This window comes from Camponotus floridanus, unplaced genomic scaffold, assembly GCF_003227725.1.
Source record: "Camponotus floridanus strain SB8 unplaced genomic scaffold, Cflo_v7.5 scaffold15, whole genome shotgun sequence".
In the NCBI taxonomy this organism is placed as follows: Eukaryota; Metazoa; Arthropoda; class Insecta; order Hymenoptera; family Formicidae; genus Camponotus; species Camponotus floridanus.
This window is the reverse complement of record NW_020229270.1, coordinates 762,520-781,781: the sequence shown is the minus strand read 5'-3', so window position 1 is coordinate 781,781 and position 19,262 is coordinate 762,520. Positions and strand designations below refer to the sequence as shown.

Here is a 19,262-nt window from a genome sequence, read left to right as displayed (position 1 = left end):
GTGCAGCTGGGTGTAAGTTTTTTTTGCATTTAAAAGAGACGACAGAGAGTCGGCGCGGTAGAAACGGACGAAAGAATCGCAGGGTCGAGTAACGAGGGTCACCGGAAAGGAGAAGGATGGAGATAGCCGCCGAGGTTGAGGTAGATCCGAAACGAGTGCCCTGGTTCTCAAAGGAAAGTAGAACTCTTCCGAGACGACGCGGAAAATCTCCTCCAGGGCTTGACCCTTTTTTTAATTGCATCCAAGAGAATAGGCGACGAGAAACCGGGAAAATGCGTTCTTCACGGTGCACAGCGGCTAGTTGAGCTGATCATCAACGTTCAACAGAAATTGCGGAAGATGCATCGCAAAACGCATGCGACTTTATAACGTCTGCAAAAAATGAAATGCAAAGTATATATGCCAAGGTCGCATATATTGCAACGACCGATTATTTTGCAGCCGAAAAAAGCATCTGTATTAACTAAGACATCGACATTTGCAAGTAAAATTGCGAGAATTAAATGCTACAAGAAAAGCATAGAAGATGCGGATGAAATAATAAGTGCGATCCATTTTGGAGTAACGCCAACAGGGACGTACTTTCATCATGACGCTGCGTACGTATATTACATCCTAAATAGCCGATCGAAGTGCTAGTTAAATGGTAGATTCTCCTTGAAGACAGAATGAGAAGCGCGAAGATGACGCGGAAAATTGATGCACTCAGTTTGCTCGTGGAGTAAACGCCGAGACGGTCGTCTTTTTCTTTCTCTTTCTCTCTTCCACCGGGAAATATTCTCTAATGTCGTCAGAACGGTAGAATTGTTGACTGGGATGGGGAAGCTCGCGAGCGGTAGTCCCGTAATAAATCGGCCTGGAACTCTGGAAGCGGCGAGTCGCGTTGTCGTAGCTTGATAAAGTTTACAAACTCTCCTCGGAGTTTATTGGTTCAATATGTAATTATAATAGAGAGGAAGGAGAGAAAGACGAGAGAGAGAGAGAGAGAGAAAATAACGCCAGAAGTTATATTATTTATACAGGGTAATCTAGTGTAGTTGCTCTTTCTAGACTACTTATCTAGATTTGCGCAATTTTCGAGCAATGTGTACATTCGAATCCGGTAAACAGACACGTTTTATAAACATTTTATATTTTGTTTCACGTCAGTTAATGAAAAATGTATAGTTGCACATAAGGATTAAATAATATATATTCCACCTAAATTAAAAATCTCTATAGCTACTCTTCATCGCGAGCTCGTTAGATATACTAGTGAAACATTATTATAGATATGTAGGCAGTGTGTATATTGAATAATTTATTTATCTTTCTTTTCGTGAGAGAATCTCTCGTTGGTATCTAAGTAAACTTAGGATGACAGATCGACTGAAGACGTCAGATTATCGAGACTCGCGATTAACTGTTTCCCCATCGATATCTATCTTTTCGAAAGACCCCGAGAACACGGAGGCGGCCGATCTGCAGAGGAAGCTGGAAATGCTGAACAACATGATGGACCAGGAGGCGCGGGCCGAACAGGCACGAAGGCAGATATTATACAATATAGGCCACTGTAAGTACCGTCCAAATTACAGTTTAGATGGCTGATATTTCATTCGAATGCTCTTTGCGGCGAGAGACAAACGTCCCCCGATCGATTTCATCTCTCTTATCCGGCATATTTCGCTCGCGATATATCGAAGAATCTGCTTTTCCTTCCCTCCGAGGAAATTTGATTCGCGGCGAATCCGAATAAATGAAACGCACGCGTCTTCCAAGAAAGTTAGAAATCTTTATATCGAAGAAATCTTTATCCGCTCTCCTTGTGAAAGAGTCAGCTTTATAAAATAAAAGCGCATATATTGGATTATTTCAATTTCAGTTTTATTCAAAAGGATCTGCGCACGATATATCTCTTTTCGCTTCCTAGCTCGCCGCGACTGATCCATGATGCACCCTTACTACTTTCCTGCGCTGAATCGTTCATGGACCATTACTACTCGCGTTTTATTTGAACTCCGAGAAGGCGCGATACGCGAAGAGAGATTGAATTGTCGTGCTTGGATACCGCTGTAAAATTTATATCGCGAGCGTTAATTTACTGCAGCCTACGTCACACAACGCTTTCATCTACACGTCTGACATACTTGCAGTATTTTTAGAAACCGTGGCTTTCTAGGTCGTTCGCTCGAACGCTACTTCCGAGTAAGTCATAAAACTTTTACGCCCCTGTTTTTTCATGCGAGAAATCAATTTAGTTTCGTGTTAGTCCCTATCTACGATCGGGACTGTACGCCGTTCTTATCCACGGAGAATATGTAGAGATGTACTCTGGAGAGAAATAGGCATAAGGGACGCCATTTCATATGTGTTATCGGCCATCGACGTATATCGTCGGTAACTTACCACCCTTGTTACTCCCTTTCTAGTAACCCCTTTCTAGGAAGCCCATGTAACAGCTATGAGACGGCATGCAAGCAGACTAGCTCTCTCTCTTCCTCTCTTCCTCTTTCTCTTTGTACTGAATAGCTCATTGATGTCTGGCCGATTTTTCTGTTCTATGTTTTTGCAAACGTTCCATTAATACCTTTTGTACGGTAATTTGCATTTCTACCAGTCTCAAATTTCCAGAAAGAGAAAAAAAGAGAAACACACACGGGTCTCCTGGATCCTCCAGGAGATCGAGAGGATGCCTACGTAAAGATCAATTTGTCGCATGGCTGTTAATTATACTCATCTTGCTTCCTGCTATTGCACCACTTCAGTTCCCGGATTCTACCAATATCGACCAATTCTGTCTGTGGGAAGTTGCGAAACTATCACGACGAAGTTGGAATTGGCTTCGCGTTTTGTTCAGAGAATAGCTAAGTTACGATGCCGATGTGAACGTGCAGACGTAATTTTATCAAGCGTATTATCGAATTCGGTATAGACGAGGCTGTGAGAATTATTGTAAAATAATTTGCATTTCTGTCTATTCAAAGTATGACTTTTGTTTTTCCTTTCAGTTATCTATGCGCCTTTTGTTTCCTAGCCGTGTCAGTTGCAGGAATATAAATAATTTCGGCACAACGTGCAGAAGCGAGGCGATATTTCGATATCTATGCACTTCGATATGCGAAGTTATCAGGGCATTATCAGGGGCGTCGTTAATATTTTACTCCAGTTTCTCCGGATCATTTTCCACAGCACAGACTATACTTTGTAATCCATTTTTCAGCGGGATACTCGGAGGACTCTGACTACACGTCGGACTTGAATTATCCAGTAGGTGGACAGGGCGCGAACAGCTCGGCCTCACAATTTCGTACGGCGGCTAACCAATTGGCTACACCTCAAAGATCCCTCGAGACGTCGCGAGAAAATAGTTACGAGAGAGACGATCATCAGGTATTGATCGACGACGGAATCGCAGAAAAGTTTGCACGGAACACTCGCGAATCAAATAAATATATGAATATTATTGAACGACATCTCCGACATGTAACGATTTTATTCATTTCAATTATTCGTAAGAGAAGTAAAGAGCCCGAAACGATTGGACTGTGTGTCAATTAAATAATCAACTGTTCCAATTATATTCTCGATTTATATTCTCTTATATTCGCTAATTACACGACAGTAAATTAAGAGGATAACGTTGCCAGGTTCCAGTCACTGTCGGAGGAAGGCTGGCGCCTGGTAATTATGGAAGTTACGGGGGTTCGGGCCATAGTCCGAGATACGACGAGCCATATCCGGAGGATGGTCTACCGCAGAGATACTTGCAGACCCAGCAGCACCCTTCAGAGTCTTCCGAGCCACTCTTTTACAACAGTAGACCGAAGCACTACAAGGAATACAGGTATTATAAACGAAACGAATTGTTCACACGACTAGTATGCTCAATTATAATAAATCAATATATTTAATTATATAATAATTCAATATATATTTAATTATATATTAATTCAATATATATTTAATTATATATTAATTCAATATATATTTAATTATAATATACTTATATATTACAACATAATTATACTCAACAATGAGATAATAAATTAAACAAATATTGACGGTTCTCGCACGCGTTAATTTACGGCGCTATTTTGTGCAAAAATATGTATAGCGTTTGTTGTCTATGCAACAAATTGCGCATAGTTTTATAAGTTTATAGAAATTGATGTGACGGAAGAAAATCGTTTATTATTTTCTTGCCTGATTCAGACGACGGAAGCACACATGGGATTACGACGACAGGTACGAGCGCGGTTTCGTGAGGATTTCAATGACTTTTATTTCTATAGCACTACTCGCTCACGCATACGTGATTATCAACTTCATCTATCATGTTTTGTTCTTACCAAGCATATCTCGCATAGCACCATTTCGCGCATTATCGCAATGCTGGGTTAGCTTGTACGATTGCATTGCACTCAATTAACCATATGCAATTGCAAACGCATCGATCGCAACAGTGATTACAACTCAAGTGAACTGTTCATTATAATGTAGGCCACCATTATCAAATGTTTATTTTCAAGCATTTATGTAATGTATATAAAAATTTTATGTATAACGTTATAAAAAATAATATTCACACGCTTTACGATTACTTTATAGATTAACTTTTTTAATTTATAGTTTAATTTTATTTTAATTACACATGGCTTCATGCTACTGGTTATTTAAACATATATAGTTTAAAAAAAGGGATTGAATTTTTAGAAAAGATTATGTAAATGTCATTAAAAATAAAAAAAACATGAATTATTGAAGGCATTAATTAGCAAACTCAAAAGACGAGTTAATCAATTCACAGGCATTTGCATGATGCAGTAATCGCAACTGTGATCACTCAGAAGATTAATAAAAGTCCTTTATCATGAGTCATATCATTCACAGCTCAATTTCTCATTCCTGATGTGATCAACGTTTTTTGATCGTTATCTCATGCTTTCAGCCAAGACGGCTGGTACAGTGAGGGTTATGATTATCAAGGAACAAAGGTCGACGACGCGAGGATTTATAGCGATACTGAATACTACTCAAACAACACGACATCTACAAAAAGACGAGGAGCAAAAGGTAAGATCTAATTATAAATGCACTGCAGATTATTAAATAAAGTTTTCATGTTTTTTTCCTATCTTTCATTTAATCTTTTCTTTCCCTTATCTTTATGCGTTTATTCCAGACGCTATATTTATTTGTTACATGTACAATGATAAAGTATATTATGTATTAAATAAATCCACATATTTCTTTATTAAGCTTTTTTTTTAATTTTATCGAATATTTGTTATAAAACGTTAGTAATGAAAATTTCTTTATTAAATCTTCTCTCTCTTATCCTTATGCATTTATAAATTCCAGGAACTATATTGAATTATACGTAATGATAAAATATATTAAATAAATTCATATATTTTTATTATTAAGCTTATTCATTTTTAGTTTTATTGAATATCCGCTATAAGATAATGTCAAAGACGAAAACCAATAAGTTTAACATTTCTGCTTATATTTTTCAAGCAATTCCATACAGAAGACCGTCTCTGGAAAGACAAATGACTCTATATGACGATCACTCGTATTACGCTGATGGATATAGCAGCGACGGCAGAGTGGGTAAAATGAGCGCTACATATCCGGAATGCGAGACGGATATTAGATATAATGAATACTACGACAACATAACGGGATACGTCTATCAAGATGAGAGGTAAATCAGTAGAGCAGTAATAAACTGCAGATTGAAACGATAAAAATCATCGTTGAAGGAACTAATCTCTCCTTTTTTATAGATACGGTCAGGACGACGAGGACAGACAATGGGACAGCGGAGGGAAAAGGCACTTGGGAACGAGCACGTATTATGAAAATAAGCGAAACAGAAAGACGCTTCCACAGAGACCAGCTTCGAGCATCGGTATACATCGGCCAGATTATAGACCCACTGTTACTAGACAGCGTAGTTACGAATCAGAAGAACTCGACTACAAGTACGTCATTTCGGAAAAGGATTATATTTATTATACATTTTTCCTCGTTTTTATTATTTCATTTTAATTCTGGAATGTTTAAATACGTTTAAAATAATATTTGGTTGAAAGAGACGGATATATATTTAGATATATATTATACGTTATAATTAGATATATATTGCAATTCTTACTGAATATTCTTTGTAAAGCGGATACAATACTCGTCGCCGGAAGATCTTGCAGCCGCAGCAGCGTCCGATGTCGCGGCAGGAGGGCGGCACCGGTAAGAAACTACCTCCGACCCCGACCAAGCCGAGCAACGTTGTAATCAACCGTAAACTCGCCTCCCTGCCCGCCACGCCGAGCAGACAACTGCCAAAGACCCGAACGCCCTCCGAGGAAAGCTATTACAAGTCTGATTACAACGAGGACTATAATTACGCTTACCGTAGTCAGGATAATCTTCCACAGGATACGTATACGGAGAACATTTACAGTCAGCAGCAAACACAAAACAGCTACGGACAGCAAAGTGCTCAGGTGGATCAGGTGCACGTCGCTAACAAGACTCATTACCCTGAGGTAAATCAGGTTAATCAATACGGATACGCAACGGTTGACGGCCAATACGACCAATCGTATCCGGAGCAGGAAACACAGAACAGCTATGGAGAGACATACGCGCAACAGAATTCGTACAAGGACGAGTTCCAGCAACCTTACGAGCAACAAAACGCTGAAACGTATCGTGAATCCTATTTAGATACGACATATCCGATCGCCAGCCAGGCAAATGATCACCAGTACACGAATCAGACGAAAAATCAATACGACAAACCTGACGGTATGATAATCGAGGATAATTATCATGAGATGGGTTTCAATCAGAACAATATTCAGTATCACCAACAGGATTATAAACAGCAGGACGTTTATCAAGAGCAATACGATGATTATAATGTCACCACCGTGCCGTCGAGCGTTTATGATCAAAATAATGTGACGAATACATATAATCAGTATCAACCGGAGCAGTACGATTCCCAATATAATATCAATACGTCGACCGATTATCAGAAGACTTATCAAGAAACGTACAATCAAGTGCCTGTTACATCGCAGGAAAACTATCAGGAATCTTATACGAAGCCGCAGGAAGATTTTGTAAATTATCAAACGCCATACAGTAAACAGGAAGATGTGCCTACAACATACAAGAACAATTATCAGGAATCTTATCAGGAAAATTATCAAGAGATATACGATGAATATCCAGACTCTTATCAAGGATCTTTCGAGGAGCAGCGTTACAAAGAAAGCCCAAGAGAGACGGCAACAACGACGGATAGAAGGCAGAGCGAAGTTCCCGAGCTCTCCGTGACTACGCCTCGTGGACAGACAAGAACGAATGGCTATCCGTCGAGCGAATCAGAATACATTTATCAAGAGAACGAGGACGCGTCGCCATTGAGCACTTCGAGAAGGAAGAAGCTTGGCAATAAGCGCGAAGCCAGCCCACTTCTTCAGCAAAACACGGACTCACTCGAGTCTAGAGATGACGAATTAAAGGATTCGTTTGAGACTGCTGTAAGTTCGGTCAGCAGCAATCAGTTGAAGAAGGGATATAGCGAGTATTCGACGGCCGGTGATTCAAGTCCCGCAGCCGTCACTTTGGTAGATTCTTTGCCGAATGTCGCTCAATCTCAAACGACCACGATGGTCAATCACGTGACTGCCAATCACGTAACCACAACCGCAATGGTTCATACCACGACGAATATCGTGAACGGCAAACGACCATTAGCCAGAACGGATTCCTATCAGGAGGATATCGTCGAGGACGAGGAATACCCGGAGATTATTCCCAAGGAGCCACAGAGAAAAGACTCGCAGCTGTCGCATCAGAGTCAGCTCAGTCAACACTCTCAGTCAGCGACGCAGAAGCCGAAGCTCACTAGAGGAGACTCTTATGCCTCAGATAATTTCCCCGAGGAGTCTTACAGTCGTAGAGAATCGTACTCACAGTTGCCCAGAAAAGATTCTTTCTCGTCGACTACCGAAGGATTCAAGCCGCCTCTTACCAGAACCGATTCATATCAGCAGAGAGAATTACGAGGAAACAATTACGGACAAAACTTTACCGCGCTGCAGCCCATTTCTAGAGCGGAAAGCTATCAACGCGGTCACTTTAAGGATCAGGAATCGATAGATCAGAGCGACATCGTTCTGAGCAACGCGATAAACGGGGACTATCAGATGCGGGACGAGACTCTTGAGAGGTATAAAATTAAATTGCAATACCGTTGATATTTTAATTTGTATGTATACAATAAATTCGTATTATTGCCGAAGGTACGAACGAGGTGAGGAAGCCTTGCTTCGTAACTCTCGAGAGGACTCATTGGAACAATATAAAGGGACCCCGTCTTTGTCGCATATTGACAGTCCGCGCGGTAAGGAAATATCTTATTAATTATTGAACAAATCAAACATAGGAGATTATTTAATAATTTATTAATCTATCAATCGGTCGACTCAATTTCAGGGAGCATAACTAAGCAAGCGTCACTGGACGAGAGCGTTCAGATGGACACTCCGCCGAGAAGTCCACCGGAGCCGCCACCCGATGAGGAACTGCTAGAGATGGTCGGGGTCGCGCCCGTACCCACGCAACTGAAAGAACGTCCGGAAATGACGGCGAGACAACGCTGGCATTGGGCGTACAATCAGATCATCATGCAGCTAAACGTACGTAAAGTTTACACTCTTTAAAATTGCGAGCGAATAAATTAATTATTAATTAACGAAATGGCATAATGGCGATTAAAGATCGAGCAGACTCACTTTCAACTTCTCCGCGAAAGAATTTTCTTATTTTTTAAATGAAACGACAATAGCGATTAAATTGAGATTTATGCGAGGCTTGAATGACGGTCAATGACTGCAGCGACGACCTTTGAAAAAATGCAGTGATACCGGCGGCCCGCATAGTCCTTCGCGAAGGCTGGCCTTGTCAATCATTACCTTCGCATAATGTCGATCACACATATAGACAAGCTACGGGTTTTTTGCTTTGTCGCGCGTTTATGTGTTAATTGCTCAAGGCCGAAAGGTCGCTGGTAGTGCATTGATCCCCATCGAATACATTTAATCAATGAATACATTTAGGCAATGAGGTTTAAATTAGGCAAAATAGAAACTCGTCGATTCTATCTCTGTACAGGTATATCTAATTTGCATAAATTAATTTTCCTCATATATCTTGCGCTCGCTTGCCCGATGTGCCAATGTGTCATGATGATTGATAGAACACTGGCGACATTATCATTAATGCAGACCGGGGAGTCGCCTTTTATTGATTGGCAGAAAAATGTTTTTCCGGTGACCAGAAACAAGACTCGACGATATACATCAGCATCGTACATACATACAGCTGCGAAACAATTGCGCAAATAATTTGCCAATGTCGGATAAAGAAGCGTGACGTTATTTTCCAAGAAGGATGAGGTGAACTTGTAAAAATGATCGAGTATTCGCGTGACATATCGATAGCATCGTTTCACTAAAATGTTCGCTTTATTCTTGAGTTCACTCGAAACACAGTGATAAGTATAAGAGTCACGATATACGCGCATTACAAGGCATTACGGTATTTTTTTCCCCTTTTTTTCCCCACGAGTTTCCTCGCGTGAAACTTATAACTCCTGATGAAGACATATTTCTCCTTGAGTTTCATACACACCGACATTTCATATCGTACTAATCAATGATCGTTAAATGTTATTACCGTCATACGCTTTATTGATTTAGGTGCGAGACGACATAAAGTATCTCGAATTATCGACGCTCATTATCGTTTAGGTATCGCCACTTGAAAAGTGTAGCGCTCGTCGTCGTATCATCCGGTACCAGATTATCGTCTGGCTTACACGAAACTTCCATTAACGCAGTCTTGTTGGCCCAAACGAGAGAATCGGAGTACGCATCTGGCGCACTCTTGGGAAAGAGAGAGCCGCAACGGCAGTCGATATATGGTCGAGAAACTTTGGCGGTGATGGAAAATGTAAATTTGCGCGGAGTCGTGGGCGAGTGAAACAGGCAGTTGGAAACGATTGTTTGTTTTCCTCTTTTATGACTTGGAAATCGCGCCAAAAAGGTCGCTTCCTCTGGTAATTGTTACAATCAACAATGGTTCAAATAAAGCTGTCAATTTTCAAAGAGGCTTATGTCGCCGCGCGATATCGCGTAAAAAATGCGATTTTTTTTTAAGAAAAATAAAAAAGCGCGAAAAGAATCGGCAACATTAGGAAACGTGTATGCAGTATTTAGACAATCGTTTCGCGAGTAAATGCGAATTTTTCGAGCGCAAGAACAACGGTCAAATTTAGTTGCTATTCTTGCGGAGATCAATTATCGCCCTTGCGTGTCCTCGCACATTCGTTTTCGTATTTCGCTCTCTCGTTATTCTCTTCGCTGCCCTCTCCGTTGCCGATTGCATGTCCGCCGGAAGAACTATCCTCGGCGGAATAATTGTCCTCCGGGAAACAATTAGGATCGATTTGCCCGAGTATTAAACCGAGTGCGAGGAGTCCCTCGGGTACGATTTTCACGAGCAATCGCGAGTCATACGTCTCTAAATTCTCGAAAACAAAACATTGTCGTCGCGATAAAAATCTGATGATGGTGGCGGTTATTGTCGGTGGCACGTTTTGCAAACTTTGCGCGATAATTACTGGATGTGGCTTTTTTCTTCCTCTCCCTTTTCCTCCGCGAGAATAATGCTCGGATCGCATTAGCGCGACGACATTTCGACGGCGAAGAAATTTTTCTATTGCTTGGAACCGGGCTCTCGCAAAAGCGATTTACAAGAGCTCGAGCGACGTGTTCCCGCACCGTATTTTTCCCCTTTCTTGTTCTTACTGATAAAATGGCTTTTACGTGTAGACACGTTCTTATACTTGATCGTGGTCGCCGGATAGCCGCTACCATCGCGCCGGATTTCACCGTCGCGTCTCGCGCTGCCGCATTTTTTTATTATTCACGTAAAGACGTACGTTTCCATACTCCGACCGCGTTCACTTTGCATTTTATATATTCGGATTCCTCTGCGTCCCGTACATTTTACATTCCATCGTCGAACGCGTCTTGATAAAGGCGGCCTTCCTCTTGCCAGTGTTCCATTTATTACGCACAATATTTGGCGCTCAAAACGGGAATAAAATTAAAATTATTGTATATTTATTATGAAATACTAACAAGCATACACGAGTATAAAATGCATCTTCATGCACATGTGTAAATATTTTACATTATAATTTTCCGTCAGTTAGAATCACGTTTAATAAACCAATATTTATAATATTTGTAATTTATGTATTTTAATGAAATTATAAATACGTGTGTCAAGAAATATTATCGGCAGCGTCAAAGTTTCATACGTGCAATTAAAATAAATCGCCGCCGCTTTTAACAAATTGAAAGCGACACTCTCGAGCTTGTAGACGCGTATACGCGCGATAGGACCTCGTAAAATGTAATCGATGTAGGTCAAGCCGGTGGCCCGTGTCATAATCAGAAACCCGTATGATTGCCTCGTTCGACGGCGAGGAATTGGTATCACCTTCGCGACAAGGTCTCGCCTCCCGCCATTTACTTATCGCGGTTGGCGCCTTGTCAACGCGCACTTGTCAACGCGAGCTGAGCATTTTCCTTCCAGTATCGTAGTTACAATCCCCGACGACTACGAGCGTGTCGATGTCGCATAAAAGATGCCCGTAATCGAAGGGGACGATACTTTATCCCGCTTTTTCAAGTTCTCTTCAAGTTAGGGCTCTCTTCTGGCTCCAAGTTAAGCACCTACCCTTGACTACAACGAATCGGCGAACGAAAGAGGCGGGGCGATTGTATCGATCGTTATTAGGCTTTTATTAGACGGAAGTGTTGTCGGGTGCCTCGCAAAGGGTACATCTGCACGGGGGGTCGTGTTAACTTAAGTGAAAATACCACCTAGCGATCCGACCGAGGGAGACTGACCACCTCCTTCGGCTCGATTCCCGTGCTCGGATCTTTTTAGCGAGTGTGATCGTGGAACTGGCCGAAAGAGGATCTTTCTTCGCGCGTGAGAAACTATAAATTCGCATCAAAATAAAAAGTCGCGTCGCGCTTTTCAATTTTCAAAATGTCAAAGGCATGAAAAATTTATATATAAAATATAAAGGACTTACCCCGAAAGAGAAATTATGACAAAGAGGATAAAAAAAGAAGAGTATGAGGTCTGTGAATTTTATACATGTGCAATGAAGATAAATGCGACGAGCTATAAAGAAAATAATGGGTTACGTATAAGAAACTTTTGTCAAATCAAAGTACAAGGATACAATTAACGGACGATGTGAGCAAAACTCGATAATCACAGAAACGGATATCCTTAAATATCAGACCGGATATGAAACTATCGCAAAGATAGCAATATCTTTGACGTATAACCGCAACATTTGTTTCAATATTTTATTCATTTCTGTATAACGAAATACTGTGTTCAAATCGTTGCGAACGACGAGAATATCAAGTGACTCTTGTGTTGCTCGGAAAATGATAATATTCCGACGAATTGAGTTTTCGATTTCCACTGAAACAAAAGAGCTATTTTATTGAGTCTCTCTAGTCTATCAGTCTCTCAAGAGGAAGGAGGAAAAAAGAGATACACAATGGAGACTCGGGAAAAGTCGACGGAATGGGCTTTATTGTTCCCTCTGAAGGCGGGTCTGTTCGCTATGAAGTCATCGTTATCCTTGAAAAGCGTGAATCGCAGCGAGAAGGAGAACAAGGAGAGATTTTTGAAGAAAAGTTTTCAACCACGGGCAAAAATACGTCGAGGATCGTCCCTGTCGGACCTGGACAAGCTTCAAAGCAAGAGGAGTCTGCCGGACGTTGTAAAGTCGACGGAAAAATGCTCCGAATCGCTTCCGCATTCGCCTGCTTTGTCCCGAACGAATCTTCAGCTGGGCAGCAACAGCGTGAGAGGCAGCATAGGCGATCTGATGAATATGAAGAAATATGGCGGGTCCAATTGGAGCGTACGAAGCGAAACTCTGATCGCGAAGGCTGTTCCGTTGAGCACAGTAACATCGAAGAACTCGCAGGTTGGAAAGAGCGTAGACGATGATCTCGAGAACGAGCTGCAGGACGAATTTTCGATCTCTGGAAAACCCTTGACCTGTGCTCAAAGAACTCAACGACTCAGCAGACTCATCAAGAAACAGAAGCGAATGATGGTTCTCAATCCTAATACTCTGGAAAGAAACGTGGTGAGTCATTGCCAGTCAAACGGAAATTGGACTGCTTTCGATAACGTCAGTCGTGTATCTTTATTGAAAAAAACGTCGATATCTATGCAACCGAATTGCCGTTTAATTCGTTTCTAGTTTAATCGAGTTGTAGGATCGTTTTGATGAACGAGCTTTTGACAAATGGACTTTTTTGTAATTACAATGATCGTTAATGGCACGGGATGAAAGAGACAAAAAATACCCCCGTAATAGAGCTACTTTACGGCGGAAGCGACGTGGAAAAATGTATTACCGGTTTACTATGATAGAGACGCGAGCACTGCAAGATTAAAAGTCACACGTACACATTTATCATTCGCTTCTTGCGTCAGGTACATATGTTATTTCTTGATTACAAGCGACACCGTGATAGTAACAAGAGAACGAAACGGAAAAAATATTTATATCTACACGATTTGCTCTATTATTTTAAATTATTACTTTTAACTTCATATTTTCATACGAAACGTGATTTTTTATTTTTATCAACTGTACATTGACGATAACAGCAGCTACTCGCGTTTCCCTTGCAACGACGAATGCATCGAAAAAGTAGCTTCATCGATCTCAGACGAAGAGAGAAGGAGGAACACTTGGTCGTTTGCTTCAACTTCGGTTGAATTCGAAACAGCTTCTACCGCGATGGCAGACACTTACGGGACTTGAAATATTCATGATGCATTCGTCGTCTATGCACGCTGTGCAGGACTTATCGTCAAATGCTTTGTATTCTCGTCCTCGGGATATTTGCCTTCGACGCTCGGTATTTGAAATTCGGTAACGAGAGTAACTAAGAGCGAGTACTCTGCGGCGCAAATGTTTTCATCTACTTTCGCGTCCTCGAAATCTCCTGCGATAAATTCCGATTGTATCCCCGCGATATCGCCGACAAAGTTTTGTAAACGTTTGTAAGAAATACGAGCATTTACTTCGGCGCAACTTCCGCGCAACAAAATAACGCTCCAGTAATTTTAACGGATGCATTTTACGCGCAAGAGAGCCTTGGTTAATGCGTTATTGGAACCGTTGTCGTTGGCGAGTTCCCGTTGTGTCCATCGTGCAATTTCTGTCATATAAAGTTTCTGCCGTTTTAACTTTGCCGTAGAGAATCATCGCTGTTTGTTCAACGAGTAAACAAATCTAGGAAACATGTTTAAATATATTCCCGTGCAATCATATCTCATATTGTGAAATAACGAAGAGATATTTTTATAAAAGATTATAAAAACTCTCTTGTAAATTATTAAATATTAACTTAAAATATGCTATTATACAGTTAAACATTTTATATACTTTAGAAAATCTCGTCGAATTTATTTGATATTATCAATACGTATCAAATAGTCGATCAATCGTGGATTAGCTGATCTTATGGTCTTAGCTTACGCGTCTCTAAGATATGTGAATAATCCTCTAGATGCTCGTTAACGGTCGTTATCGCCTTACGTTATTAATCAGATATAACAATGACAAATGAATCACTTGCCAATTATATTCAGCTGAAACGTAAGCTAAGGTTCTTATCCTCCTGCGCGATTTATAGATCACGAGTAATACCTGTACGTCTTAAATTCTTTAAAAAATTGCACGTTTTTTCTTACTTAATGTTGGAATCGTACTTACTCGTGTGATGTCGATAGTAGGTCAACGAAAACAATTACGCTTTAAAAAAAAATCCAAGTGCCGTTGAAAAAAAGAATCTATTATATGACTTCGTATCCACTCTTTGGATAATCAAACAGAGCCGATTTCTTCTCTCAGTTTAAGATTTCATATTTACCGAGAGAATTGGTCACACACAAATGTAAAAGGAATTAAAAGCGAGAATCTTCATCTTTTGAAGTTGTCCGTATCCGTCGAACCAAGCAATTGGTATTGGTCCAGGCGCTTTAGAAACGTTCCCTTTTACCCGTTTCGTCAGGCAAACGAGACATCGATTCTTCCACTTACCTCCTTACTCGGCCAAGCTCTGCAGGTCGCGAATCTCGCAGAGATCCCTTTCCCGCATGGCAGCCTCAAAGATATTCGATCATCAAAAGAAATGAATTCGCAAAGCCGCGATTTAATTCAGCATCTCGTAGTCGAGCGGGGCTTTTTCTATCAATTCTCTAATTTGCATCAATCGTAGATTGCAAAGTCGGCAAATGCAAAACAAATTTTGATATTGCATCACTATTACGATCATTTATTCGACTGATAACTTTTCTTCCTCTTCTTATTTACATGAATATGTACGTTAAGTAAAATGCACTTCTGGATAAGCTTCTTAAATCGTTAAATAAATATTTGCAATTCCTATGTAAAATGCGATGCGAGAGATTTAATTAATGTTGGTACAGTATTCTCCCTCTCTTTATTGTATGATTTTATCGCGTACTCCTTTTTATGACTTCCCTTCCTACTGTATTAACGTATATTTACACATATTTAATACGATATATGGTAATTAAGATAAAAATGACAGAATGTTCACGCGATCCCAAAAAAGTGGATTAACCGAGTGATATGAACGTTAGAAAACGGCGCAAACTATGATCCCTGAACTAGCTCCGTCGTGAAATATTAAATTGCATTCTTTATTTATCCTGTTTTTAATTGAAGCATTATTTTAAAAGAATAATCGGCCTTTCGATGCAATTTGTGCGATAATGAAAGAGAGTGTACTCGCATTAATCGCCATGATTGACGGCATTAATCTTGCTGGCCGTTTTGTAAACGACAGATCGCAAACATTTCAAGCCGGGATCCGCCGGCTTGATTCTCGAGCTCTCGACATCCGGTATACGGAACGAGGTTAATATCCCATAATTTTCTCTCCTGTGTCCGCGGGTTATTTTCCTTTATGACAACGCTGATAAGATTAGTCAATAGAGCGAGCGTAGGAAAAGAGAGCTTTGCCGGTCGTATGCCATAATATTTTCTATTATCACAGCGTTCACCTCTTGCAACAACTTGAAATCCTAGCGTTCTGAATTATTAAAATATGATAATATTCTTAGCGCGCCGGGGAAAATATTTGTTTTGGCTTATGAAATATTGTACATCTCTATCGGAAATTGCACGAGAATCACTAATGAGATTCAGTTACGACACATTTGTGGAATATAAATAATATTATTTGAGATGGATGGTATCATGAGTATTTGTAAGGCTTTACATATAAATGATAAATGATACTCTCATTATTGTTATAATTTTACAGAGGATCGTTGGATATTCTGATACACTGATACTTAATATTCTGAATGTATATATGAACAAACACTAATTAATTAGTGTTAATCTCCACGTGGAGCAAGAGAAAATATGACAATTAAAGTTTGATAGCTTTTTATTCGTAATTTCTGCAAATATGAGCTAATCTCGTTAGAAAATCTTCTCAATAAATTTGTTTAATGTATAAGGCAAATACGAACCGCATACACGAAGCGAGAACCGCAAGACAGTTACTTACAATTATAAATGAAAATACGCCGCCTGTATAGTCATTCATCACGAAAATGAAGAAGGCTGATATAGATCTATGGTTTACAAAGCGACTGTTTGTGTTAAATATTCTCGCAAAGAGAAACTATAATCTACGAGAGTGCTGTGTTACGTTGTAAAAGAATTAGTATAAAAATTCACTGAAATATATGTGGCTTGTATGTAACATGATTTCAGTGAGTAATTTTCACATTTCAAATTATCTCGTGATGCTTTATTACGTTTCTTTAATTAATATTATGTTCCTTCAATTAATTTACAGATATGTATGTGTAATGTACTTGTATAATATATGTATTTATACATATTGTATTTACATACAATATTATAATTTTCTATATGATTTATGTTACAATTTTATTAATTATTTGCGCAATTTTCGATCTATCTTTCTGTCGTTTCATAGAAAATCAGGCTATATCACGGATATAACTTTGCTCTAACAAGGATTATCTAGTCTTCTTTCTCATTGTTTTCATGCTCGGCAAAGATCGCCGTTTTGCCACGTGATATCGTGAACACATTTTGGACGTCAGATCCAGAATTCATGTTTATTCATGAATACCAACGATATAATTAAAATGAGTGCTTCTCTCTACCTCTCTCTCTTTGTCATGCTTGTTCATATTTATCAACGAGCTTGATAATATTCGTGGGCATACGGTTAAACGCAGTTAATTGCTAACAATAATAGCTTCTTCACCGCTACCTCTTTAAATATTCCGGGAATACGTCTTTCACGTATTCGCATGAGAAGATTCGTATTATCCATTATATAGTATTATCCATTAATAAAATTCTTTTTTTCTCGCGATTTTTTACTTCTTTTTTCCATTTGTTTCTTTCCTAATTGTTTCTTTCAAATTGTGTAAAGACCAGTTTCTTTAAAATTCTCAATACGAGTAAAATCTATTGTTAATGTTATTTTTAGCCAAATTTATAGGCTTTAATTATTATATATAAAGTATATATACATAAGATATTAATACGATATATTCTTCTTTCTGTTCCAGGTGAGTATTACAATTTTGTCAATTGCTCCAATATTGATGCGACATACGAGATTGCGACAGGTGAGTCTTATTTTTGCACAATGCTCTGCCTTCAACTATTATGATATTAAAACGAATGCGCTATTAATATAATGGCAAATAAATGTTTGCCATATGAAAATTCCCTTAAAATGAGATCATAGAAAATAAGATTTGTTGAAAACGATTGTATATATTGCTAAGAATGTTCCGCCTCTAATTATCCTTTAAAGTCTCAATTATCGATGATAATTGATATAGAGCAAAGCTTGACTTCGTGCGGAAAATATTTTTACAAAATATTTTTGCGAAATATAAAATGTAATTATTAATAATTATTAGTAATTATTGATAAGTATTATATGCGTCTAATGTATTATAGAGAGGGAAGAATTTATCAATAAGATATTTTTTTATTGAACAATTTTGCCATAAGTATTAAATAGCATAAAAAGAATGTTTTCCATTGCCGTATATCTTTCTCTTGTCATATTTTTAAATAAACTCGAAAACCGCTGACATTGCAATTGGAACAATCAATGTTCAGGCACGTTTAAAGCTTGACGATGAGCTGCATATCGAAGTATATATTCGTCATGTATATATTATACATAGAAATGTGTGTGAATCTCTGTAGGAATGTTTACACGCTTCAGTACACGATCCGAACGAAGCGCGATTAAATATTCATAAGACATGGCGTAATGCAGCAGATATTTATGTAGAAACTTTTTTTTTATGGCGTTATAGCATCCACTATGAAAATCGCAACAACTTCACAACTTTAAAATTATTGGAAATCGTTGAAAAATTTATGATCTCACGGCTGAATTTTCGTAATATCGTGTCTTTTTTGAGAGCTCGCTGACATAGTTTGCAGTACAATTTCTTGCATTTTAAGAGTTTAGCTCGCACGAAAATTTGATTAGAATAAAAGGCAATTTTAGAATAGTTCGATGATTTAAAACGCGAATTGTGCAATTGCAACTGTATGAAAAAAGGAAAAATAACTACTAAAAATAAATGACAAATATTTGAAGGGTGCGTCGATAGTTCAATCCTAAAGTGCTTTTGAAAGGGGTTAACAGTGTCATATGACCGTCATATGCTTGCTCAAACATTTTCGAAATTTGATACATTCGGAGGGTAACGCGCATCAGTCGACTAAAGTTGATAAAATCTGCAGTTTCATCGCGTTACCTCACGTTGCCTTCATCTTTTGTATACCGGGCTTTGGTTGAGTGAGTGTACCTGATACATATCTATTCTTTTATATCTTAAAAAGATAACGCGAATATATTGGTGCACATATGCATGACAAGAAAATGAGAAAAATTGAGGATTAAAAATATTTTAGATGAATGAGAGACACAGAAAATATTCACAAATATGTACACGTAAAATTAAAATTTATCTTTTAAAATGTTTATTAAGCGTCGATGTTTTTGTAATATTTGGCACTT

The 19,262-nt window shown here is 39.0% G+C and overlaps 1 protein-coding gene across 1 annotated transcript in view; it reads left to right on the top strand.

Annotated features, from left to right (window-relative positions):
* Positions 1 to 17,913, top strand: part of LOC112637267 — a 52,973-nt gene extending 35,060 nt beyond the window's left edge. The window contains exons 7-17 of the mRNA XM_025406569.1: positions 1,436 to 1,555; positions 3,203 to 3,372; positions 3,630 to 3,826; positions 4,195 to 4,227; positions 4,931 to 5,055; positions 5,503 to 5,692; positions 5,775 to 5,972; positions 6,164 to 8,233; positions 8,307 to 8,407; positions 8,500 to 8,702; positions 17,782 to 17,913. Of these exons, the coding sequence (XP_025262354.1) occupies positions 1,436 to 1,555; positions 3,203 to 3,372; positions 3,630 to 3,826; positions 4,195 to 4,227; positions 4,931 to 5,055; positions 5,503 to 5,692; positions 5,775 to 5,972; positions 6,164 to 8,233; positions 8,307 to 8,407; positions 8,500 to 8,702; positions 17,782 to 17,913 (3,539 nt within the window). The remainder of the gene's footprint in view (positions 1 to 1,435; positions 1,556 to 3,202; positions 3,373 to 3,629; positions 3,827 to 4,194; positions 4,228 to 4,930; positions 5,056 to 5,502; positions 5,693 to 5,774; positions 5,973 to 6,163; positions 8,234 to 8,306; positions 8,408 to 8,499; positions 8,703 to 17,781) is intronic.
* Positions 17,914 to 19,262: the final 1,349 nt, after the last annotated feature.